General features: G+C 39.4%; 1 protein-coding gene across 4 annotated transcripts in view; it reads right to left on the bottom strand.

Annotated features, from left to right (window-relative positions):
• AFAP1 (actin filament associated protein 1) overlaps positions 1–25,794 on the bottom strand; it is a 113,857-nt gene that overhangs the window by 37,671 nt on the left and 50,392 nt on the right. For all 4 annotated transcript variants that reach the window (XM_085059747.1, XM_085059746.1, XM_085059748.1 and 1 more), the window contains 3 exons: positions 20,876–20,973; positions 8,216–8,324; positions 2,864–3,075 (listed from right to left, as the gene is read on the bottom strand). In XM_085059747.1, the coding sequence (XP_084915873.1) occupies positions 2,864–3,075; positions 8,216–8,324; positions 20,876–20,973 (419 nt within the window). The remainder of the gene's footprint in view (positions 1–2,863; positions 3,076–8,215; positions 8,325–20,875; positions 20,974–25,794) is intronic.

Here is a 25,794-nt window from a genome sequence, read left to right as displayed (position 1 = left end):
CCAATTTTGCATTTCTTTTTCTCATCCACTCTGTAAAGCAAAATTACTTCCAGACTGACAATAATAAACGTTTTTCATTGCAGGACAGGTAGAACATATGGAGAGCATTAAGCGTCTCTGTGTTATCCTTATGACTCAACCTTGACCTTGATCAGGTAGGAAGAGGGTGATTTAGGATATCTGTTCACATGTAGCAGCAGAATAAACTTGTAACCTTCACAACTTTAAAGCCTAGATGTTTACCTTGCCCTCCAGCAACAGACCAGCATATGCAGGTAAATCTGCATCAGTGTGTACACACTGCAGTTGCAGACACTGGCACATGCCTTACTCATCTGTTCATTGTATTGAGACAAGTAAAAAAAAAAGTCATGGAAAGTGGGCAAAATCACATTTTTTCAGTTAATACAATCTAATGGTTCCTGCACAAAACTGCATAAATGTCCATATGACTTGATTTTGTAAGCTCCTGGCTACAACAATGTAACTTAGTTTTTTTTCCCTCCTTGGTCAATGCTGTCAATGAACAGCCCTTTCATGCTGGATCACTGATGACCTGCTCTGTGTTGGAATTGGTGATCTGAAGACAAAGGGTTCATCTTTACATCACTTTTCCTGAAGACCCAGTCTGCCTTCCCACCTTCCAAGGCATCAGTACAGCTGAGGTTCCCAAAGCTGCTGCAGTGCCAGACTGCAGAGCAATGTTTAACTCTCTACACTAATGTCCACCTATTTTATTTACTTATGTAAATTGGCTTTCACTCATAAATACAAGCACTAAGGCTAAAAAGACATCTGATAACAAAGGGGTGTCTGATAATCAGTAAGACTAATTAGCATCTGCATACAAATGATGTGATTAGAGAAAAGCACATGTGCTTTTGTGTGTCTGCAGAAGTATTCATGCCATGATGCAACTGTCAGGAAGACAGTAGCTGTTCAAAGGATGTTATAAACACTCCAAGTCAGGCTGAGCAAATGCAGCCAACTCCAAACCAGCCTCTGTGGATCACTGACAATCCTCCCCTCTCCAAAGCCCATTATAAAAAAGTTTCTTCATTTTGGTCACAGATTTTAGTTTTGCAACATTAAAAAAACCACTAAGTTTTCAATCTATGAAATCTTGAAGATATACAACATTAGTCACTTTAAGAACCAATAAACAGCACATAATTCCCTTTATATTAATCTAAATATTTTATTTATAATTATACATTGCTAAAACTAAAGTATGTATATATTATAAGACTTTAAGTGAAAAATAATTCCCTAAAGGACTTTAAATGAAAAACAATCCCCTACTAGAAGTTATTTCTAATGTCTAATTCTAATTAAAATATTTTTGTTTTATGATGACAGCCCCATTTATGACACAAGCAATTACTAATCCCTAAGAACATGTATTTGTTTTACTTGCATATCTCATAAGTTAACTGTCCAAGTCCTCCTTCAAACAATAAACCAATCTTGTGTAACTTGGTCGTTAGACTCCTATTGTGATTTTTATTTTCTTAATCCCCATTACAGAATTACTGAAAGACGATCCCTATAAGAATAAAAAAAGCTTCTCAGACCACACATGTGGCTAAAGGAAATGAAGATATAAAAAATAACATTTTTATATGAAACAATAAATGTAACTGTAGAAGAAATGCTGTGTGGCTTCAGGGAAAAATCTGTTTCTCTGTCTCTTTCTTTCTTTTCTTCAAGCTGTTATCAGCTGGTCCTGAAATCTGATATGATACTGAGATATGGTGATAAAAATGTGCACTAAGGATAATGGCATAAGAATATAATAAAAGCTGAATCAGAATGAACTTTTTTCAGCATTTAAATGCAGGAGGATACAAAAATTAAAGCTACTGCAAACTAAAAAATTCATTCCAACTACATTTTCAGAAATTGCTTACCTCTATTTCATATCCTCTTTTTTTCCATACTGACATAAACACAAATATACTTGGAAGTGAACATGCCTAAGCTACATTGTATCACTGTTGAATGGAGAGGTTCTACAGAAAATGTTCTATTACCTGTTAATCAGCTCTTAACATTTGGGATAGTGCAGCAATTGCTAGTCATGTAATTAGTTACAGTGGCTGGAAGCACCATATCAGAAGGCAGGAGATCCCAACTTATTAATATAAGCATTAGTTTACTCATAATGACACACAGTAAGTGTTTCCCTCAATTAAGCTCTCATATCAGAAAACAAGAAGACATCTATGAGCAGATAATTCAAGGAATCTTTCACTGGTGCCTCCAATCAGAAACAAGCACAACAGATTTGCTTAAGGAATAAATACATCTACTTGTTTCTATCCCTTCTATAATGCAGCTGTGCATCATGTGAGTACTGCATCTGTAATTACTGCAGAACAGATGGCAAAGGTTTAGTTTAAAGTGTATACATTACCACAGCATATGCTGCCAAGTGAATTCTCAGTCTAACAAGGGACTTTTCTCTCCAGCAGTCTGATCCAACAGTTCACACACAAAGCTCCCTATGAGATTTTTTGTCCGCAGGGAATGAAAGATTGGATTTACAATTTCAGCAACTTCTTTTTTTTTCAAATTAAATATTTTAGAAGATAATGGGCCAGACATTCTTTCCAATATCAGAGAGCTGCTGGGGTTCAAGCTTAAGTGAAAAAAAAATCAAAGTTTTAAGTGGCTAAATGATACACTTGTAATTTCAGTGCTTCTCTGCTTCTCAGGTAAATCATGACCAAACTCTTTAGTAAGGTTACTGCAGACTTGGCCACTGTTTGCAGAACATGCTCCAAAAATTAGATTCCTGTAAAAATAAATACACGATCTAAAAGGTACAAAGAAAATATAGCTAGCTAAAAATAAGGATTACCAGTAGTTTGTTTTCTTTGATAACACACAGTAGTTTGGTCCATTGCCCAAATCGTTTCTTTCTGAGAAGAAAGGCACAGATTTTGGCATCCTTCACCAGATCCATAGAGGCTTCCTCAGAAGGCCACTGATGTCTCATTTTCTTCCCTTTTCCATCCTCCTCCTCTTCATCGTAGGATTCGTAAGAGCTGCTCATTGCATCTGAGTCATAATCTTTAATAAAAGTGTAAAAGTGTGGGGTTAAAACACTTAGCCACGAAGCACACTGAAAAAACTGAAAACCTCAACAAAGTTCATTTTTAGTTAAAGCTTTTGAAAGTCAGCCATGAACAAGTAACCTGCTTCGGTGCTTAGTAGTATCAATACATTAAGTTTATAGAAGACCCATACAGACATCTTGTGAATTTTAATGAAAGAATAAGGTGGAAATGCATAACTAGAATTTCAGGTAGTGTATCATTACCTTCAAAACACTATTTGACAGATAGCTTCATTTTTTTGTAATTCTTTCACAGAGAAACATCTGTATCTTGCCTTAGTGCATCATATCAAGAAACAAACATTCCATATGGCAAAGGTCGTAAGAATACATTATTAGGCTGTATCTACCTACCATAACATTTCATATAATTCCCAAATACAGCCCCTGTACTGCTACAATTAGCATTCTATAGACGATGCTGTCCCTTAAACTACAGATTCTGCTGGAGGTAAAAGCTTTGTGCAAAAAAATGTTTTGTTCTGTTCTTAGTCTAAATTGCTTAATCCTGCTCCAAGTTTGGTGATGGAACAGTAAGCTTCCCTTTTAATTAAACAATCTTTCTTCAGGCCTTTCATTTTCAACAATGCAGACAGATCTAGCAGTTCCCTCCACTACCAAACTATTTTGCCATTACCACAGAACACTCTTCTACCAATCCATACTTAATGTTTATGTGGGTCTGTGTACATAAATCCCTTCAGATGATAACACCTGAAGGCCTCTTATCCACTGGCATATGTTCACATGGAGGAAAATTGACTGGAATATTTTTAAGAGCTGAAATTTCATATAAACATTTCAAGTAGACTTTGATATATTTTTAGGCCATAAAGTGGAAGAAAATCTTGTTTGCTTTAGCAGGTAATTAGGACACAGTTGGTATGTAAGAAGGAGAATTGGAAGGACTGGGAAGAAGGCAAGAGAGTGGATTGCTGGAAAGCTCATTCTGCATCAGTTCCTCCCTATGTGCATACTCAGAATGGAACATACTCAGACAGCACTTCTCTGAATCAAAATCAGATATTCTGATCCAATTTGTGCTTTCATAAAAGTCTGTGAAACAGTATATCTTCATCCCAAAGCAAAATGAAAATAAAACTTAAAGCCCTGAAAGCTATATTTTTTTTTTAAATTGAATTGCCATCTTCTGGTCAATTCTGCTACAGAGTGTTTGGTTTGGGTCATCTCCATATGTGCAAGTGGTAAAAGCCTCAGATGATTATCAGTGGGAAGACACTGCAATTTTTCACTTGCTTTACAAAAAACAAGAGGAGGGTGGAAAAAATCAGGGCAAATATTTCAACTGAGAAGATTTGGAAATGTTTATTCCCTAGTATTTATTTTGGTATATTTATTTTAAAAATATATATATAAGGTTTGGTAGAACTTGCTGCTTCACCCTTCCCTCGAAGAACGAAAAAAGCCTAAACAAAAACCCCTCAAAACCAGAACCAAATCAAAACATTCTCACTGCTCCAACTTCTTTCAGAGCAGCTTTCCACAAACTTTCACACAGAAACATCAGGAAATGCTTGAGAGCTCACTGACCAGTCACAAACACACAGTGCCCTGCCAGCCTGCTGGAAGCAGAGACTGACTGATTCACGTGGAGCTACCAAACACAAGGATGTAAGGTCTAATCATTAAATCAGCTTCTTCAAGATCTCCCAGAGGCACAGGCTGTGGGACAAGCTGCCATAACCTAAGTTGCCATCTCGCTGGGAACTTCTTCTTCAGCTCCTAGCTTTCCCTCTTCTGAATCATTACTAATGAGATTTTCCCCCCAAAATTAATAAGTTACCTTTTCAGTGTAAGAATGTCTGGTGGTTAATTTTTATCAGATGAATTTGAAACTTGACTATACAGGGGGGACAATCTTCAGGTATAGCCTTCCCAAGAGAGTGGAGCTGGGACCTTTTTCTGCACTCTTCAGTACACACTGAAGATGGGAAGTTTGCATGACAAAGTCTTTTCCATCAGAGGACTGCATTTTTAAGGGCATCAATCAAAAGGATAAAAAGTTGAATCTGTTTTTACACACTATTTTTCCTCTCTGTTTAGAACATGATTTAATTTTTTCATATTGCAGAAAACAATGTTTCACCTTGGATAAAATTACAGGTCATCCATTTGCCCCATATCAAAAAGCTGATTTCTTCTGCCTGTAAGCCCCATGCAACAATCTTGCCTTATTACTAGCAAATTTACTGAGTTAAATAATTGCTTTTTCCTCACAACATTGAAGCCTACCATTTATTTTCTCACAGCAAGTTCTACCAGGTTCAAGAAAAAAAATAATTGTAGGAAGTGCTGATTGGGACTTCACAGCAGAAACTGAAGTTCTGCATGTTAAATACCCTACAAGTATTTCCTGTATGGCTTGAAAGCATTCCAAGCACAGATTTCCTGTTAGCCATGAGCTGTAGGCTCAGCACAGGGACTCTGCTGGCACTGCAGCTGCAGGTTCATCCAAATCTCTGCTCCTAAGAGGATGAAAGCCAACAGGAGCTTCCCAGACTCCCATCCTGACCCAGGCTCATGGGATCTCTGGGGTCCTGTTGCCATGTCCTGCCCATTAAATACTCCTCATGTTCCTCTCCTTGGTTTGTGGGACTCTTGGCCAGATGAAGAGCTATTGTGTGACTGACACCAGGAAGGATGTCTACCTTGAAGTGCTCACATCACCCCTGATGCAACTTGGCCCCTCTTTACCACATCCTGCTTTTATTGCTGGCTCTCCAAACTGCTCTGTCCCACCCAAAACAAGGCTTCCAGGCTCTGAGACACAAAGTAGAAAAAGTGAAAAATGTCTCTCCATAAAAAAAAGGCATTTATTAAGTCTACTACATTCTCAGAGGGTAAGGATGCACTGGTACTACATATTCCAAGGCTGCTGATCTACCAGTTTGTGCATCTTTTGCACTTTCTGATTAATCTGGCTTCTTTTGACATTGGCTTTTCACCGTCATGTTCACAAAAATTTTCCACTGTTTTGGGGTGAAAATCACAGTGGACTTTCACATTATTTGCAATAGTGTATTCCTAAGACTAATCTGTATTCATTTAGGCATGTTGTACAGTTCAGAAGCTTTTAATACAGGGAGAATTATCAGACAAGTCAGACATTTGCTTTCATCTACATGCAAACATTTATTTACAAACCAATTACAGGGACTTGGGAAAGTTATGGATAGTTCATTTTCATGACCATATTCTCTGTTTTTCTTCAGTTCTTGTTTACTTTTATGGGTCAGACAATTGGTATGTAAGCCTCCTCGCTATTAATGACATTACAAAAATATTCCATAGGAATATGTACTTAAAATAATCATGTCTATTTCAATAGCTGCATTCTTGCACTTCTTCAAGCACTTTTTTCTGTTGTCTTCTCCATCTCAAACAGTCTGAACAGCTAATGTTACATCTTTCAAAACACTTTGGTAGCTGATTTTAATTACAACACAACTGGATTTAGTGGAAGTTTTGCATGAGTGGAGATATATTACTAATTAAACTTTGAATTTAAAAACAGCTTCATTACCAGTGATTTAAATTTAAAGATATGATAAAGTTCAGAACGTAAGAAAATATAACAAAATCTCAGCAAGTGAGATGCTATGTCACACTAACAGAGCTTTATGTATATTTAAACATATATATAAATACACGCACATACACTTAAATTACGGAATTATTAATGAATTTTTAAGGCAAATATCCTAAATGCTTTGTGTGCATTTGAATGGTTAAGTACAATAAGAAAGCAGCTTCATACTTTGTCTTGTTTTCCCTTAGGCAATCCTTTAGCAGTGCTATTAATATTTGCACTATTAATATTTTTCTGCCTGAGCATGGCTCTTGTTTAATGACAAAACCCAAGTCAGAAGGTCACTGGGTTAAAGGGTGTAGCAGGACCACCCTGCAGCATTTCAAGGGAGGAAATGAAGAGTGATTCTGCTGCTCTTCTAAGTCCACATGTTCTTTCATTTGCTTTCCAGTACATAAAAATCTTTCTTACCTTGAATTTCTTAGGTTAATTAAAAGCTGCTAGATAACATCTGTTTGTGCAGTGTACAGATTAACAGTATTTTAGTTTTAAGGTAACTCCTATGCATGTTTTAAGAACAGAGAGACAATTTTAAATAATTAAAATGGCTATAAAATAGGGGAAGATATGCCTTTAATCTTTGGACCATAGAAAATAATGATTAGTGATAAATCAGCCCTACACACAAGCAATAAATTACCCCAGCCAATAAAAAAGCAGGAAAATGATGGTACATAATATGTTGTTGACTGACCCTGTGTAAAGGTCACAGCAATCATTTCAGTGTTTCCTCATCACAGCTCTCAGCACAGCTCCACTGAAGTGCACAGGGCTTTGGGTGAGCATGTGGATGTGAAAAAGAGCATTTGGGTGTTACAGAAGGACGTCCTGGTGGGCAGCTGGAGGCAGCCCTCTGCCTCCTGCACTGAATCAGTGGTCACAAAAGTCCTGTCATGTGCATCAAACTTGGCTTGTGGGAGCCACTATGACCAATTCATCCCTCTCCACAATGTGTCATCAGAAATGCTGCAAATCACATCTTTTAATAATTCCTTATTTTCTTTTTGTTTGTCTATTTTAGCAAGCAATTCACTGCAATAGAGGCACAGCGGGTAGATGTGCAGCTCAGTACCAGTTTCTGAGACCTCTACATTCACAGTTTGAGCAGTTTAGAGGGGTTTGCTCTGGACAATATTTAACTCTGGACTCCTGGGTCCAATGCCTCCATCTTTTGTGGTTCAAAGCAGTCTAAAAGATCAATGGCTAATTTTTGGATCCTCGGTCTCCAACAGCTGCTGCAACCTGTTTACCTGCACCTCACTGGAGCTCCAGTTTATTTTTCTCTAAAAGCAGCCTGGTTTATACACATCAAAATAGTTCTGCAAACCAAACCAATGCATGGCCAGTGAGGATAACCAGAACTGGGCCAAACTGTAATGTGATCACCACAGCACCAACAGAGATGGAATTCTCAAATACTATAAACTTGAAGGGCACTGGAATCACCAATTGCTCAGAAACAGCTCTGGAAATATCTTACTCACTGGAGGTGATGTACTCAGGAGCCTTCCCAGGACTAAGTGGCACTGCCTCTTCATAATAGCCTTCAGGAAGGGAAGATGTTGGCAATGGTGGAGGCCCATTATCTGGTGGCTAAATGAACAAGAAAAGAAAAAGTGATGACAGATCAACAAGGTGTGACATTAAACAGGAACAGAACATCTGCTCAAGATCAGTGCCAATGCAACCAGCTTCATAAACCCTGCTCTTGTGACTGTTTCTTGTGTTAACTATCTCTAAAGGCAAGGCTCTGGAGGCTCAATTAGATGTTCTGCAAGGTAGCATCTTTTAGATGAGAAGCAGGACTAAATCTCAAGTTCCTTGTATGTTGTTATAATTAAACAATAATAGTCAAGGTTGAGACTTGAAGCAATAAAGTGATTAAATTACCTTGCATAACATGCTGATACATTTTTAAAGGTATCATTATTGTCCAGACCTTTACCTCTACTCATGATAAGGAAACAGAACCTTCCTGCATGTCCTCCAACTGAGTCCTTTGGAGATAACAAACACTGTAGAATCCTACTTGCTTTGCTAAGGATGGCAAAATCAATGTAACAGCTACATGAAAAGAATTTTCCTCTGAAACAGCATTAAGTGGCAAAAATGCTGGAAAGATGGAGTTCTCCATTTAAGAACTGGAAATCTGATGGACCTATGTAGGAAAGAGATTTCTGTGCATAGACCGATTTAGAGTGTTAAGGCTTGTTTATTAGTATTTTACAACTAAAATAATTCACATTGCAGCAGCAAACAGCAGTTTGGACAGTTTAGAAAAGTTAAATAGTGTGGGCTGGCAGAGACTAAGGACAGAAAATTTAACTGTATTTTCATGATAGGTTTCTTTTTCAACGGCAAATCAATTCTTAATATACATCTTAATGTTCATAATGCTATTTCTATGTAGTGAAAACTGAGATATAAATAAGGAAAAGTTCAAAACATCTAGATAATACTGCATAATAAAATAAATATGTCAAATACCAAGTCAAATTCTAAAATGCTTCTTTTCTAAATATAAACCTGTTTTAAATTTAAAACTGACCAACTGCTGGTATAGTAACAGGGTAAATTTAGTACTCAGTGACTTCTTCCACATGACTTTACTGTTCTATTTCCTTAACAAGTACCAAAAAACCTGTATTTTGCAGAACCCATTCATATTTGCCACAGGTTTTTAGTTTCATATCTATGTGTTAGAGAAAATACTGAAGCCTTTTTTTAGCACCAACGGTTTACTGCATGATTACAAAAATTTAACTTGCAAGCTCAACTTCTGCAGTAACACTTTTTCTTTCTTTCTTTTTTTTTTTTTTTTTTTAATGTAATGACAGAGTGCAAGGATGTTTGTCTGCACTGGACTGATCCAGCCTGAACTAAGGGAATGAACAGAAATACTGGAGTGAGAAATGGTCAGATAGAGACACATTTGGACTGCACCTCAGGTGGGCTGACCAGTCCAGCAGAGCTTTCTTCCACATCATACAGATGAGGACTGTGCTCCTCTTCAGCTACAGACCTGAAGTTACCTGGGAGAAGCCTGAGCTTTAATAACATGTGCCATTAACTGTAGTGAAATTACTTCTGTGGGCACTTTCAGGGCTGGATTCATCTTTGAATATTTCAGAGCTAGACATCTCCAAATCTCATTACTGATTACACACCTACGCCAGACACCTAATTCTTAACAACATCACTGAGATGAGTCCCACCCTTAGAATGCTCTGTAGTTAAATTCATATCAAGTAGGTTATTCCACCTTGCAGGTAAGTGCTTGTGCATTCCCAATGTGCAGGAAGGCAAGGAGCTAGTGACTAACCCTGCCCTCAGCTCATCCAGCATGGATTTACCTTTGCACACCAAGGAAAATCAGAAACTTCTTCATGAACAATGAACTGATTCTTGACTCAACACAGAGATTCTTGGTCAGATTGAAATCTACACTAATGTTACTTCTGTATCAAATGATACAGCCAACTTCTTATGTCACAACCCATTAAAATTACAGTTGGCAATTACTGTTAGCTACAATGTGGACCAAATAAGTTTTCCCCACAGACCAGTTTTGCTAGGGAAATTATCTGTCAAAGAAGCATAATAAAGAAAAAATATGACTTTTAGTGTAGTGACTCTGTAATTTTACTAAAAAAATGATCAAATTGACAACCTGTACATGATGACAAAATAAATGAGTATTTCAAGGTTAGCTGCTGCTGCACAACAGGCATAAGGGACATTAAAAATTATTACATTACATTCATTATTGTTGCAAAATTGAGAGCAATTATGAATTGCTCTACACAAATCACCTTGTGTGCCTGAAGTGCTAGACACAAGAGGGGGAACTGCCTGCAAAGAGTTGATTTCCTCCCTTCACACAAGTGGGTAGAACCTTGTTCTCATGAGTTGGGGTCACAGTTTGTTCCTGGGGCAGTACAGATTCATACCACCCATTTCATAAGAGAAATTAATTTCTTGGTCTAGCCTTAAACCATTTTTTCCATCAGGTGTATACGATATATGAAATTCCTATCATTATTAAACCTCATTCACCCAGGAAAATACCTGTCCTGAGTCATTCCAATTTTGACTTGACACAGCACTGAGGTCTCAAAGCTGTATTTTATCCGGGAACAAATGAGAGGTTCCAATAAAGATCGGGGGGGAAAAAAAATTCCTTGTTTTTAGACAAAATGTTATTCAGAAAGAAAGAAAAAAGGAAATGAAACACAAATGGTGCTTGTCTGATTTCGACCCTGCTGGAGCACCAGTTACTCCATACAGCTGGGCGGGCTGGGCTCTGCAGCCAACGTCAACACAGATGGAATCCATTGCTGAATTAGCTGGGCCCTCCTCTCCCAAATGCATTTTGCAGTGCTTGCCATAACAAAGTGGAAAACAATTATAAAAAAGGTTATTTTTTTTTAAAAAGGGAGAAACAGAAACATCCAACGTTAAGTACCTTTTGATAAAAGCAGGGCTGCTTTAATATTAAAAAAACCCCAATTGATTAAATACAAAATAAAAATATGGCACTGAAATCTGCACCATTAACAACTGCATCTTTTGGGAGCCATGGAGTATATGAGTTTGAGCACCAAGGTATGTAAAAACGGATATGTGTACATTCTGGTATTAGTTACTAATATTTATAGTGCTCTAATGTTTTTACTACCACCAGTTATATTGTTTAATTCTTTCCTATTGGCAATGTTTAGTGGAAGAATTTTGATGAAGTTAAGAATAATGAACTAAGTCTTTATTCAGTAAATTTTTAATAGTTTACCTGAAAAAAACAAAAAGGCCATAAAACCCACAAAGTTATTTATGTATTCTGTAAAAGGATTAAATCTTATAAAACCCTAGAACATGTGTAGCTTGAGTGCTATCAGGAGAAAAGACCTGGCAGCCTGCAAGGAAGGCATCAGCATGAATTTCTACTTTTTTTTTTTTTTTTTTTACAACAGGCAACAGGGAAGAAACCTAGGGAACATTGCCTCTCATCTCACTCAAACACAGGAATAACAACTTAGTAAGTAAATTGCCATTAATTTTATCTCCTTGGAGGAGAAGGGACAAAGATGAGTAACATGTTGTTGTCCAGAATAATAACAGTAATAGTGAAACAATACCAATGAAGGTGTTTGTCAGGCTCTGGGTTTGAGACCAAGTGAGAGATGCTTTAATTGAAACCAAGAAGCAGATGAGATGATTATTACACTACAGAGTTGAGATCTCTGATAACACTGAAGGCTGGATTGTGCACAGGATGCTCAATTCCAGCTTACAGGATGCATTGTTGAGAGAAAGAAACAAAACGGTAGAATTAATTATCACACTGGACTCTGAAACAGACTTACATGGACATATTAATTTAATGGCATATTATGGTCTTCCCCTCCACCTACCAACCTGTACTCCACAGACCACAAATAAACTCTAACTTCCTTTATCCTAAGAGCCACACTGCTTTATTTCCCCACTTCTGTCCAAGGCTACTGAGCAATATAGATAGTAACTTTCATATAGGGATAGCGTAGCTGATATCTGGGGACAAGAAAAATAAATGTCAATGTATAGAGGCCTGAGGATATAAAATCACTTTCTACCCCAATGAAGACTTGTACTCTGAAGGAAATCGAAAGAAATGCTTTCCTTTATGCAATGATTTAGGCTGTGGAGATTTCCAGTGCAAAGCAGTGAGTTTGGCAGAGCCTGTCAGTAACCATGCTGCAGGCAGAGACTGCCAGCAACTCCAGTGCCACGCTGACATGTGTGTCATTAGATCAACCACCAGCTCAGATCCAGCTGGACTGTGCAGCCAGCTGATACACAGTGCTGCAGGCAGCAATGTGAGAATGGAAAAGTGGTCACACTCTGGAGATGTCTAAGAAAGCTGCTCAGGAGCCAGCAGGCAAATGTGGGCTGTCAAGGAGAACCTTTGACATGGGAACATGTCATTTGCTCTGGAGCAAGCTTTGACCTGACCTCTGCACAACTCCACTGCACCTTCAGCCTGGAGGGGGAAGAGCATGCACACATCTATGATCTATAACTCCACATGGGAAAAAATGGATGTCCAGAAAGCAAGATGTACCAACAAACTGAGTAAAACACATTTCACAAAATTACTGAGCATACATTTCAACCTGGCTTTTTTTGTAACACTGCAAGGGCTGGAAACTTGGCATTAGCACTTGCCATGCACTTAGTATGACAACGCTTAGATAAATTCAAAATTGCACTACAGAGAAATCACTATTTATTGCCAGCAGTTGGGGACCTGGATGGACCTTGGATTTATTCAGGACAAAAGTGCTGACTTTGTGGGATATTAAGACCATATTGAGCTGTGCAATATTAGCCTGAGTGTATACAAGGAGAAGCTGAAAAATATTGTTCATTCGACCTCTGCTTCATATCTTAAAGTTATTATTTCTGAGTTTTTCAGCTGCAGCCCACAAAACCAGGAGCCAAATAATGTGAAGGAAGTCTAACAACCCATCTTCACAGCACACACCTCTACAATGCCAGAGCTACCAGGAAAAAAACCAAAAGGAATTCCCTGAGAAATCAACAAGCAGAGTTGGACATGATGGGAGGCCCAGCAATCCCCAGCAATATGAATCCCATGAAGAGCAGAACTGGTCACCCACCAGCTCCTGCCCTGCTGACCAGATGAGGGCAAGGGGAAAGTGATTACCAGGGGGAGGATAGCTGTAAGCACAAGTGGAGCTTCTCCTTAAGCTGTGAACCTAAATAGGGACTTGAGCAGGTTTAAGGTTAGGAACAGAAGTTGCACACTTGGCATACTGTCCTCCAGGGAGTGGAGGAACATCTCACACAGCCCATGAGCTGAGATTATTTGGCTGCTGACTCAGGGGTGAATGCCTAATTAAAGGTATCTCTGGGAAAGTGCTTTGTATGTACAGTGACTACAAACAGATCACAGCCTCAGAAAGCACAGCCTGATGATGGGAAAGAGATCTGAGCAGACTTGCTGGCATTAAAGAATGAATCAGGGCGTCCTATGGCTCCAGAGTTTGATCTGAAGATTGTCTGGAGAGCGTTTACACAGGAGCCTCACCAGGAGCTGAGCTACCATTTCACAGGATGCAACACATCTGCCCAGATACCTGAATAACTCAGATACCTCAGTAACCCCTTCACCTAAGAAAGAGGAAAGTAAAGGTGGCAATGAAGAGGACCAAATGGAAAAAATAACAGAACAACACAGTACACTGATGAGTAGAAAACCCAGCTGGTTCTTGCAACTCTGATGGCACTGTCAGTCTGTGCCCAGGTATGAATTGTCTCAGTTCTTGCTATTGTACGTAATTACATTTGAGATATTAAATAAAACCAAAAAGACTGGAGCATGGAATGCACCACTGAAAAGAGAGATAGCTGGAAGGAGTTACACCCAAACTCTGTGGAAGACTAGAGTGGAAATAAACTCCAGACTCAGTGGAAGGAATAGAAGATCTAACAAAATAATTAAAGGTGAATGAGCCAGAAATAAACCCAAGGTATTACTGTATCATTCAGAATTTATAATAAAATATTATTACAGAGCCAGTGGGAAGCATCACTCAGACAAAACAACAGACTTGACTCATGTCAAGCAAAGGGTCTGTGTCTATCAAGAAATGAAATAGGCTTTAATTAATGCTAGGGAACACTTTCATACATATTGCATGAGAAAGATTAATCTGAATTTTAAGCAGCATGGGGCTCTCAGTCAGAGATGTTTATTGTGACTGTGCTCAAAGAAGAGTGTGTATTCCCCAGAAAAACAAAATCACCTTTCTCTTCCAGCAGTTAATAAGCTCATCCAAGTATGTGACATGGCAGTGAGGACAAGACAGGACAAGAGAGAAAAGTGCAGGCAACGCCATTTCCACTGGAACAATATTGTCTGAAGGCCTGAGCACTGCATCAAATTAAAGCAAGAGGAGACTTGGTACTTACTGGCCTAACTCCTTCCCTGTGTATTTGTGCACAGAACATTAATGATCAGGAAAGCAAAAACTCTGGTCCCTAACTATGAACAGGGAGGGTGTTTTATGGACAGGTATAGCACAGAAACAAGAAATGAGAAACCTGAGGTCAGAAGTGTGAGCATGCTAAGAAAAATGGTGGGACAATATCCTATAAAATCTGTGGCATTGGTAATTTAATAATTTTCTTATACAAGGGTCAAAGATCATCACTATCTAGTTAAAAAAGAAAAAAAGGACAAATAGCTTCACAATGATCATAAAAAGAATTTGGTAAAGAAGTTCAGTTAAAGGAAGCTGAGAACAGTTCATTCTGGCAGCTTAGACATGAAGAAAGTTTTGAAATACGGTGATGTGTATTGCTATAAAGCTACACTATGAATTAACTGAGAAGGTAATTGCTTTAACTAAAAGTTTTCTGTGGTACCATTTGCAAATGTGAAATAAATCACCAACAATAATGCTCCAGCCTCAGCCATGGAAAACTGGAATGGCAACTACAGTGTCCTGCAAGACATGGCTAACATAAAAAAGAGGTGATATACATTTCCTTATCCTTATTTCTTATGCAATCACATATTATGGCCAAAACTATTCCACAGTCCCAGTGTGCCCAGGTGGCCAAGAAGGCCAATGGCACCTGGCCTGGGTCAGCAATGGTGTGGCCAGCAGGACCAGGGCTGTGATTGTCCATCTGTACTCAGCACTGGTGTGGTCACACCTCAAATCCTTTGTCCAGCTCTGGGCTCCTCACAACAAGAAAGACACTGAGGGTCTGGAGAGAGTCCAGAGAAGGGCAGCAGAGCTGGTGAAGGATCTGGAGCACAAGTCTGATGAGGAGCAGCTGAGGGAGCTGGGGGTGCTCAGCCTGAATAAAAGGAGGCTCAGGAGGGACCTCATCACTCTCTAAATCTACCTGAAAGGAGGCTGTAGACAGATGGGGTCTGTCTTTTCTCCCAAGTAACAGCAGGAAAAATATAACAGTCTCAAGTCATGCCAAGGGAGGTTTAGATGTTAGGAGAAATTTATTCACCAGAAGGGTTGTCAAGCACATGTAGATGTGGCACCTGGGGACATGGTTTAGTGGCAGCTTTAGGCAAACAGCTGGACTCAACAATCTTAAGGGTCTTTTCCAATCTAAATAATTCTGATTCTGTGTGCAGGAGACTGCTGTTCTGGTCACTTATGATCAAAGTACATGATCCTTACAGAAGGCCCTCGGGGAAAAAAACTGATATTATTCACTAGCATTGAATCATAGCTCAAAATGAAACTGATAGAGCCTTTCTTATACACAGTGGAATGAAATGAAACCTGAGAGAAATATGATTGGGATTACAGAGGATATCTGCAGCATAGGTGAGGGGAAAAGAACCTACTTGAACACCAGGAAAAAGACTGGCAGTGAACATTGGGATGGTGGAACAACTTTCAAATTGAAATAGTGGGTTAAAGAAACCTAACTGGTAGTAAATAGATTTTGGTAGGTTACTGAAAGAGTTAGTATTTTATCATAGCCTGCAGTGCAGTATCACTGACTGCACTGATAAATCAAAAAGGCCTCTTTGCTTGTTCTTTCACTATGGAACAACTTGTTCAGACCTGTTCAAGCTGAAGGTATAGCCAGCTCTGGAAGAAACAATGAATATTTGTTGAATTTATTTTTGTGGCTTTTGAAATTTCTTTCAGGAAAGAACTTGAAAATTAATACTGGCTTAAGATCATCTTTAAAGAGGAACAGAGAATAACAACTGCTTTTCAGCATTAGAAGAAAAAGGCAGATGAAACAGAGATTCCCAAGTACCCACCTGGCAAATGGACCCCTTGCTTTTGTTATGGCATTTTCCTCACAGTACACTTCAGAAAAAGCTCTAAAACTAGCACTTTTTTTGGTTGCTGTGCAAAGAATGATTCATATAATTGGTGACATACCACCTCAAGAATCCTTTTGATTTCCAGGTGATTTTTCTACTTCTTCTCCAAGGACACTGTCTCCTTTCAGCATTTCCTAGTCAATATCTAAGAGTTTACCTGACAGGCAGCCAGATAAAGGGAGGCTGTCAAATCATTTCTCCACAACAGGAAACCCATTTATATGAAGCACTCCCACAGAGTGGCTGTGAATTGTGCAGGAATGGGCTGGAGGAAGATGACCTATTCTTTTGATTCATATCTGCAGGGTTCTGGAATTTTGCTGAACATTCCTTGCAGTTAAATAATTATTAAATTGTCAATATTCCAAGAAAAACAAAAGATACACTCGATTTTGCTGTGAAAATCATGCAAAATAGCAAAGTGTGCTGTTTGTGTTTGATTTTGTTGGACAGCACAGTGCAATGAAATCATCAACTGTCAGATGTAGTATGACAACCAAATGCTTGGAGGCTAGAAGTATTCTGTCACTGTCATGCTGTGGATAATTTATGCCAGTAATCCTCAGGCAGATCTGAGCAGCAGGACACACCAGACATTATCCTACTGCCTCAGTGGAAAATGTGCTTCAAGGCAACCTGTGTGATAGCAGGATGGGATCCCAGGTGTTAAACCACCAGCAGCACCTTGAAGCACAGAGCCTTGGCTCTGTTACTCCTCCAAACCCATCATCTAGCACTGCTTCTTGCCTGTCAAGAGCAGGGGAAATCCATAAAAGTGGCTGCTGACACACAGGTGGATGAAGCAGGTTGAACACAAGCCCTTGCAGAATGCAAATGTGAGAGGGGAGAACAGACAGGACTCTATTTCAAACCTCCTGCTCTGCCGCTGACCCAAACAAAGCTTCAGAGCTGCTGGCACTGCATCCCCGTTGGCTCAATGGTGTCTCAGCTCTGAGAGGGACCCAGCACTGTCCTTAAGCTTCAGAGCATCCTTTAACTGCAGCATTTCTGTTGCTAGCCACCTAAAAGAGCAAAGACTAAAAGCAAGAGGGGATTTGGGCTTTCTATGCCTGACAGAATATCTGTTAGACCAGACGTAGCCAAGGAAATGTATACAAAAGAGAATTACTAAGAGACTGAGTGCTTAGTGATTTTCTCAATTCAAGTATACCTAAGGCCCAGCTTTGCCCCTCAATTTTAAGACCAAAGCCACTGAACTCTCCAGGCTCTAATGTGTTTTAATAACTGGAGACTTTGTTTAAACTTTTAACAGTATGTCTCTTAATAAAATGAATTTTATACCCTTTGTTCATGGGCTGATGAATAACAAAACTGATACAAGATTTGGCCTGAGCAAATATGCAGGTCTATTTACAGATTTACAAAGGAAACCTTGCACAGCACCTGCCCACACATAATTCTGGCTCCTGGCACTACTTTAAGGAGTATTGAATTCCTTCCCACCCACACATCTTTACATAAGTAGAAGCTTAAACACCAATTCAGACTAAACATTTTTGAATGCAGAAATCCTTGAGTGACATAAAGAGAAACAGTGGTGTAAATGAACCTTTAATTTTCATCACATTCAATAACTGATGGCCTAAAACCAGAGACTTTAAAACAGTGTATAGTTTATTTGAAGTTATTGATTCCCACATCCAGTACATTCCTATGCTCCATCAGCACACTGTGTTTTCATTGGAGGCTGAGACCATCACTACATGTTACTTAGCAAGTGGAAAAAACTTTCTGTCCTGAACAGCTGTCAAAAAGAGGTGCCACACAGAATGACTTCCAACTTGCCATGGGAAGAAGGGCAACCTGAGGCAGGATATCCCAGCCTCTGGTGGGCTTAGGGAATTTTTTCCACTCAGCTATGAAAACTGCCTATGAGAAGTGGCTAGGAAAGGAAGCTCGGTATCTGTGTCACTGAACAATGCAATTCCAAACAGTTTTTATAGAGATTGGTATTGGCTACAAATTTTTAGGACTCCATTGATTCAGGGTGGATCGAAAACAACCATGCAGGAGCAGTAATGGAAGGGGAAACTAGATCTTGTCCTTGGTCACTAATGTCCTGTGTATGAAAAGAAATAGAATATGACAGTCTCTGAACGTATCTAATAATAATGAGGGTTTTTCTAATAGAGGAAGGTTTCCAAAAACCAGCTAATGATCAATTCCATTATATCAGTGTGACTTCAGGAGAAGAATTCAAAGAGTCAGACTGGAGTTTGAGCTTGCCCCAGTGTTCAAAGAACAAAAAGCTGATAGTTTTGTCTTTCCTTTCTGATTCCACCTGGTCTTTTGCAGGACAGCAGCAGTCTGTCATCTTTTTCACAAATTACAATGTGCTATCCTCTTAAAATATCCCCACTTGTAACCTGTATTCGGATATTGCAAGGTAATGAGAGGCTTGGGACATCTCCTGGCTCATCTCACAGTGGCACTGACACCGGAAAGGGAGGTGAAATCCACCACTGCAGAATTGCAGAAGAACTGGCAAAAATCAGCTTCTAACACTGTGGAAAAACTTGATGAATGCACTGAGGTGCAAGGATCTGCAGTGTTATGGGCAGATCACAAGGGAGGGCCATGTTCTAACTCCACTGTGCCAGGCTCAACATGGGAAGACCCCACTGCAGACCAGCCAGCTCTAACTGTGTCAGCTTCCACGGTAATTCCCACAGAAATATTTTTGTTACTAAAAAATCCAAAATGAGCTACTGCAAAAACCAGTGCTGACCTCCAGGACCTAATTCATACTTCACACCATTTCACTTGCTGCAGCTGTACCAACTTCAGGGGAATTTACACATTAGTGCACGAGGAAGGAAAAGGAGATGGGTCATCTTAAGAAAAACAACTTGAATTTTCAGAGCCAAACTGAACCTACGCAAATGTGAAAGAACAAGGATCTCAGTTGGTTTCAGTTTATGAAGCCTACATTTCAAAGGCATGTGCACTTTGCATAATTTTCCTGCCTCTACTGAACCCTTTCCCTTGTAATTTATGCTGCATGTATTCTGAATTAAAGAAGAATAATCAGTTTCTGGCACTGTTAACCATGAAATGGATTCTCTAAGTTTCACTGCATATTAATAAGACTACTTTTGCATCCATTAAATATATGCATAATTAATTTACGGTCACAAACCTAAAGGTGGCATTGCTTAGGAAGAAAGTAAGATTAAGGTATTCCATACAATGCATGTTTGTTATGTTTTTTCACCTTTTTCTGCAGTACATACCATTTTACAAAAGGAGTTAAATCTGATAAATTAGTTCTTATGTTCATAAGATGCTACCAGCTTATATATCTCTTAGAACCAGGCATGAATGTGATAATAACACACTAAAATGAGGCAGAACATCAGCCATCCAGTAGTTCTGACCCTGTAAGCTGCATCTGTGCTTCCTGATCCAAGGAATGTGGGTCTCCATGGATTGCCCTGATCATTGTGAACACAATTTTCCACACAAGAATAAAGAGGTGGATGCTTTATCAGTTCAACTTTCAACAGGCTAAACCATGATATGCTTACGCTTCTCCAAAAAAATGTTGAAAATGTTTTCTTCATCATATCTTCTGTAAAGTCAGTAAGAGAGAAGCATTAAAACTTGTTTATAATTTTTTGTGTAACAAGACAGTTGCTCCCACCTGGAGGACTGAATTACAGATCCATATCAGTATCTCTGCTATAAACACCTCTAAGAGGAAGTGCCATCTACTTGACCTGAAGGGAATTTCCTACCCAGAGACCAGGCAGGAAAGGCACTAAAGACTTTATTAAAAAAAAATATTCAAAAAAAAGGAAGTATTCTTCCTTCATTTTAAAACTCTGCACCTTCATTTTTCAACTATCAAGAGGAGTCTTCTCATGAGGCTTGTTCCAGAAAATGTTACCAATAAAAGTGTAAGAAACTGTCTGGTACCTGTGGGCTTGGCCAGGCCAACCTCCAACACAGGACAGGTCAGCCTTTGAAATTATGTTGCTCAGATTTTTGTCACTTGAATTTTGAAAATCTCCAGGGATTGCCATTCCACAGCCTTTGCAGGTGACCTATTCCCAGGTTTATCTCAGCACAGGAAATTTTTTGACCTCTCTTCTGGAGGCTGAATGCCCTCAACCAAAGCAGAGGTGAGAGGAATAATTATTTCCCTGAACCTGCAGGCTCTTTTACCTTGTAGCTATTTCTGTTAGGACTTACCACAAATATATTCTCCTTTGTATATATTTATATAATTAAATATAACACTCACCAGCCACTGCTGAGGTATTTCTGGCAGAGGCATTTGAGGAGGCGCCGGCAAGCTGTTGGCAACTTCTTGCTTCTGGACATGTTCTTTTATTTCTAAACCTGTGCAAGAGCAACAAACATCACTTAAAACCTCGGTGGATGCAAACGGGACTTTTTTTCCACATGTGGATCCCATGTCTGACTGTCACACACTGAAATCTGGCATGCAGCTCTGATCACAGCCCACCTCCCAAGTGCAGTTATTGAGGCAAGACTGGAAGAATGCTGGGAATTCAGGAATTTAATCAAGCAGAACAAACACATACTTACTCTATATGATAATGACATATATGCTGTTTGGATCAACAAATACCAGACACTGAAAAAAATTACAGGAAATAATTCTGAACCGCCCATCCATCTCAAACTGAAAGACTTAAACAACATTCAAAAAGGCTGCCAGGTGTCTGCTGCACAGATAAAACCATTTACTGGGGGAATATACCACATTTGAAAATATCCCAGTGGCACCATTTACTGGGGGAATATACCACATTTGAAACCATCCCAGTGGCACCAGACAGTGAATAAAACAGCCTGTGGGCAGTGTGTGACTGGCTGCCTTTTTTCAGTGGAGTTGAACAGCAGTGGTGCTCATGGCACATTTTGGATGGGCAAAGCCATCATGCAGAAACGAGCCCCAAACTATCTTTCATGCCAAAAGAATGGGGAAGAGGGTAGAAGAAGAGACCCTGGCTGCTTTCCTGGAAGGGATGGTGACAGCTCCTTGGCCAAGCCCACATTGCCCACACTCCCTGGGCTCCCTGCTGCCACCACCATCTCTGACCATGGAGCCATGGTGTGAGTGCCCAAGGCTCAGGGGGTGCAGAAGCTGTGACAGCCCAGCCTGGAGCACTGCCCTAACCAATTCACCATAACACAACTGCACACTGAGCATATTTCCCCACCATCTCCTTCTTACTAGTTTTTCATTTCAATAACGCCATAGTTTTCTAGGTGAATTTGAAAAGGGAAAAGTATCTGAATGCAAAAGCTGCTTTTGGGGTCCTTTGTGTCATTGTTGCATCTCCCTCACAGGAGATGGCAAATAATTTAAATCACAGTTGAATTCACTTCATATAAACAGGATTTTGTTTATTTTTCTAAATATCAAAGGAAGATTGGGGCACATCTCCTCAATGTTCTGGCAAAAATTCAGTCCATGGATTGTACCCTGCTTAACCCTAGACTGAATTTAGTTCCTAGTGTTTAGTTGCATTTTTAAAATATATTTTTACATAGTCAAATGGATGCCTTTTGGCCAAGATCACACAATTCTCAAAAATGTAATCAGTGATGAAATGTTTCTTGTCATAATATCCCAGTCCCACTGGCTGTGAAGTCATAGGTTGAAAAACAACAGTGATAAATTAAACTGCCTCTAAAGACTACAGCTTCTTCTTTTTTGCTACAAATCAAGAGAATGATTAGTATTGGAAACATTTCTTTTTTTCTCTTTTTTTCATCATAACTTCCACTTGTTCCCCTTCACGGAGGATGAGTCCATATTATAAATACCATCTATATCCAAGTCTCCATGCTTTCCATAACCAGGAGTCATATATGAAAGGACTTTTCCTGAAAAAATCCAAACTATTCCATGTGAATACTATTGACTCTATTTTTTTCTTGGGTTTTCATCTGTGTGTATTTAAGCAAGAACTTGCTCTAACATTTCATTTCTTCTACCAACTGACACTGCAAGAGGAGTGCATCAGGTTTAGGGCATCAGGTCCCTTTAAGGAAAACAGGCAATGTTGACAGTCATCTTAAATTACTAAATCCAGCAACAGTTCTTAATCCAAAATAAACTCTTTGTGTCTTTGTTTTTCAGAAGAAAGCCTGAGTTTTAGAAGGAAATGCCAAGTGTTTTCTTCAGAACTACAATCCACTGGGCATGCCAAGGCTCAGGAAGAAAAATAAGGTTTATAGTTTTGCCAGCTATTCAGAGTAACCTCTGGTTTTGGATGCAGGGCAGGTAGAGGCCAAGCAGCTACAACCTGAAGAACACATCTGCCTGGCCCAGTTCTCTCTGCTTGATAGATATTAGATGAAGAAAACAGTGTGCATTTGGGGGAGATGGAACAAAACAAGGCAAAAGATTTCTAAAGAATTCCCCAAGTAATAACTCGCTCAGTTTGAAGTGTTTTACTAAAACCCAACCAGCCTATCACAATGATTTCCACACCTTTACAAAGAAAAACATAATTGTTCATTTCCAGATGTTCTAAAGAAGCCAGCCAGTTCCCAGTTCCCCAGATCCTTCATTACCATTCCCCATTGATCTTACATGGTTTTCTCCAGCAATCAAAAAATCCTGTTGGATTCACCCTGTTGATTTTTGCAAATGCAACTAAAGAGCCTGAAGTCAGCGCAGTCCTCAAGCCTCTTAAACTGTGCCAGCAACCCAAGAGCTCTCGTGGAGCTGTGTGGGTGGAGTAAAACAACATTTTGAAAAACAGACTCCAAATGATAGCTCATCTTAGTTACAGAGTACTGTGGGTTTATGCATCTTTTATTGCTTTTAATTTTAATGAGGAGATGAATAGTTTCAAAGGGATGGGAGTACTCAATGTTACAACTGATAAAAAAAAGCCAGCAGGGTCAGCTCCAGTAAAGTACATGACTCCCTGGGTAGTTTCACACACGCTCAAAGCCAGGACGTGATGGCAGAGCTCCCAAGGAGGAGTTCCTCTCCTTCCCTGCCTTGTTCCTGTCCCTGCACCAACCTCTCCTTCGAGCCAGAACAAGCATGTGTGTGGCCTTAGGTTGAACCAGACCAGGGAAGCAACACTGCTTAGGACTAGACCAGCAAAAAAAAGCAAATAATGTTTGTGCTAGCAGAAAGGAAGCAGCAATACATGAGTAGCCTGGGGAGAGAAACTGGATGCTTTTTTAGAGGCCATGCTGGCTTAAATTCTATTCCATTCAATTCCCCTAACTAGAGTTTATAGACATATAAAGCATAGTCCTGTGATCTCTTGCTTAACTGAACTATGGGGTTTCCTTAATTCCAGTTTGAACTAGAGCATATCTTTTAGCAAAATATTCCATCTTGATAAGATGCCAGCAATGGCATGCAGAACTTGCTAAGTTCTTCCATTAGTTCATAGCTTCAATGCTCAAAACATGTGCTTTATTTCCATTTTGAAACAAGCATTCAGCCACTCCACTTACTGTTGTGTAAGTCTAATAGCTTGCTCTCAGTCATCCCTTTTCTACATGGAGATTAATTATGACACCTCATTTTGGATAATTTGAAGGCATATTTCTGGATCCTTTAATCACTTTTACAACTTTTATTCGAAATGTCTACATTTTATCTCCTTGAATGAAGGCACTCGAGGTGAGCAAAATGTTCCAGTAACAACTGCACTGAGAAAAGCCCTACCACTTAAAACATGGATCTCAGAGGGATCTTGGTGATGGATGGAGCCTGTAAATGGGTATCATGGATCTTGTTACAGAGCCTGCAATAGGCCTTAAAACCTCAAGGGTAGGTGCTGAATAGTGGAAAGCCATGGTCCTGGGGTCTTTTTGTCTGTTATGTAGAGACTGAAACTGAACACATCCAGGAAGGTGCCTTGGCACAGAGAAACTGATATTCAAACAGTTAAAACCTCTCACCCTCAAGGTGGAAGGGGATGATTTTAAACTGTCTGTAGGGAGCAAATCTTTGCCTGAGTTAACTCCCACATTATGTCTAAGAACTGATGGAGGAGACAAGTCATCTCTAGCCAAACCAATGCAAGGATCATTCAACAATTTAACAGCATAAATAATTGAGTTCTAGAGTCTAGAAACATACTCAGCACTGTGAGGTGGAGGGCTTTTCATCGTGAAACACCATCCACAATCCCCAAAAAAAAGGAATATGAAAACCCTTCCCAGTGTTTTCAAAGTTGGCAACAGAATGACACCTGACTTCTGGAAAAAGTCAAATGGTTTTTAATAAATCTAGTAGTAAAGATTGCAAGAAGAACACGCAGTGTCAGCTCAGCATTGCTGAGGTAATTTGGAACCCCACTAAAATACAGCTGTTTCTAAACACATCAAACTGCAGGTTCACACCTACAGATTTTGGGTTTTGGGAGTTTGGTGTATTTTGATAAGCCTTTGGAGCATGAAGACTCCTTCCACAATATGAGGAATTGGTATCTGCCTCCTTCTCCCAGCAGTGAAGTAGAAATAGTGGTGACTCTTTAAGAATGTTGAAATGGAAAAGAGGACAATCATTACTTTAAAGTTGATCTCCTTGGACTTGAATCCTGTGGCAAAAATTGTTACTTTACTAAATGGGGGAAACACTGCATCAAACAAGACCATATTTTTTTAGCACCAGAAAAGAAACAAATAATGAGAAATACAGCTGCTCACAATGTCGCATTTTTCTTCAACAAACTCTGGTATTTTTCAAAAATTTAAACTGGGGGTTTACACTGGCAGTATTTATGTCAAATATAGTGGAGTCCACTAAGGTCTTATAGCCCAGATGTCACTTCAATACAGCAAGGCGTGGCAAAAAATACAAGGGTACTGTTAGAAAAAATAGTGAGGAATGTTCTTCACACAAGCTCTGTGGAAAGATTCCTGTACACAGTGAACCACTTATCTTGCACTCAGTTCCATAATCTCGATGGAGACAAACTCAATTGTGCAATAAAAATGGTTTTAGATAGGAAGAAAACGAGAAAGTGAGTCTAATTGCAAAATGCAGCCAAGCATTCTGACAGCCATTTCCTATCTCTGGCTTGGCACTCCTGTATCAGCTAAGCACCAGACTCCACCTCAGTATCAAGCCTTGGGATGGATTTGGGTATTTGACACAGATCAAACAGTGCTGTGGCCAGCACTCCCTGACATCAAAAGTCACAAACAGCA

The sequence above is a fragment of the Lichenostomus cassidix genome, chromosome 4, assembly GCF_008360975.1.
Source record: "Lichenostomus cassidix isolate B80296 chromosome 4, HeHo_3.0, whole genome shotgun sequence".
Taxonomy (NCBI): domain Eukaryota; kingdom Metazoa; phylum Chordata; class Aves; order Passeriformes; family Meliphagidae; genus Lichenostomus; species Lichenostomus cassidix.
The sequence above is the reverse complement of the archived record's forward strand: the minus strand, read 5'-3'. Positions and strand labels throughout refer to the sequence as shown.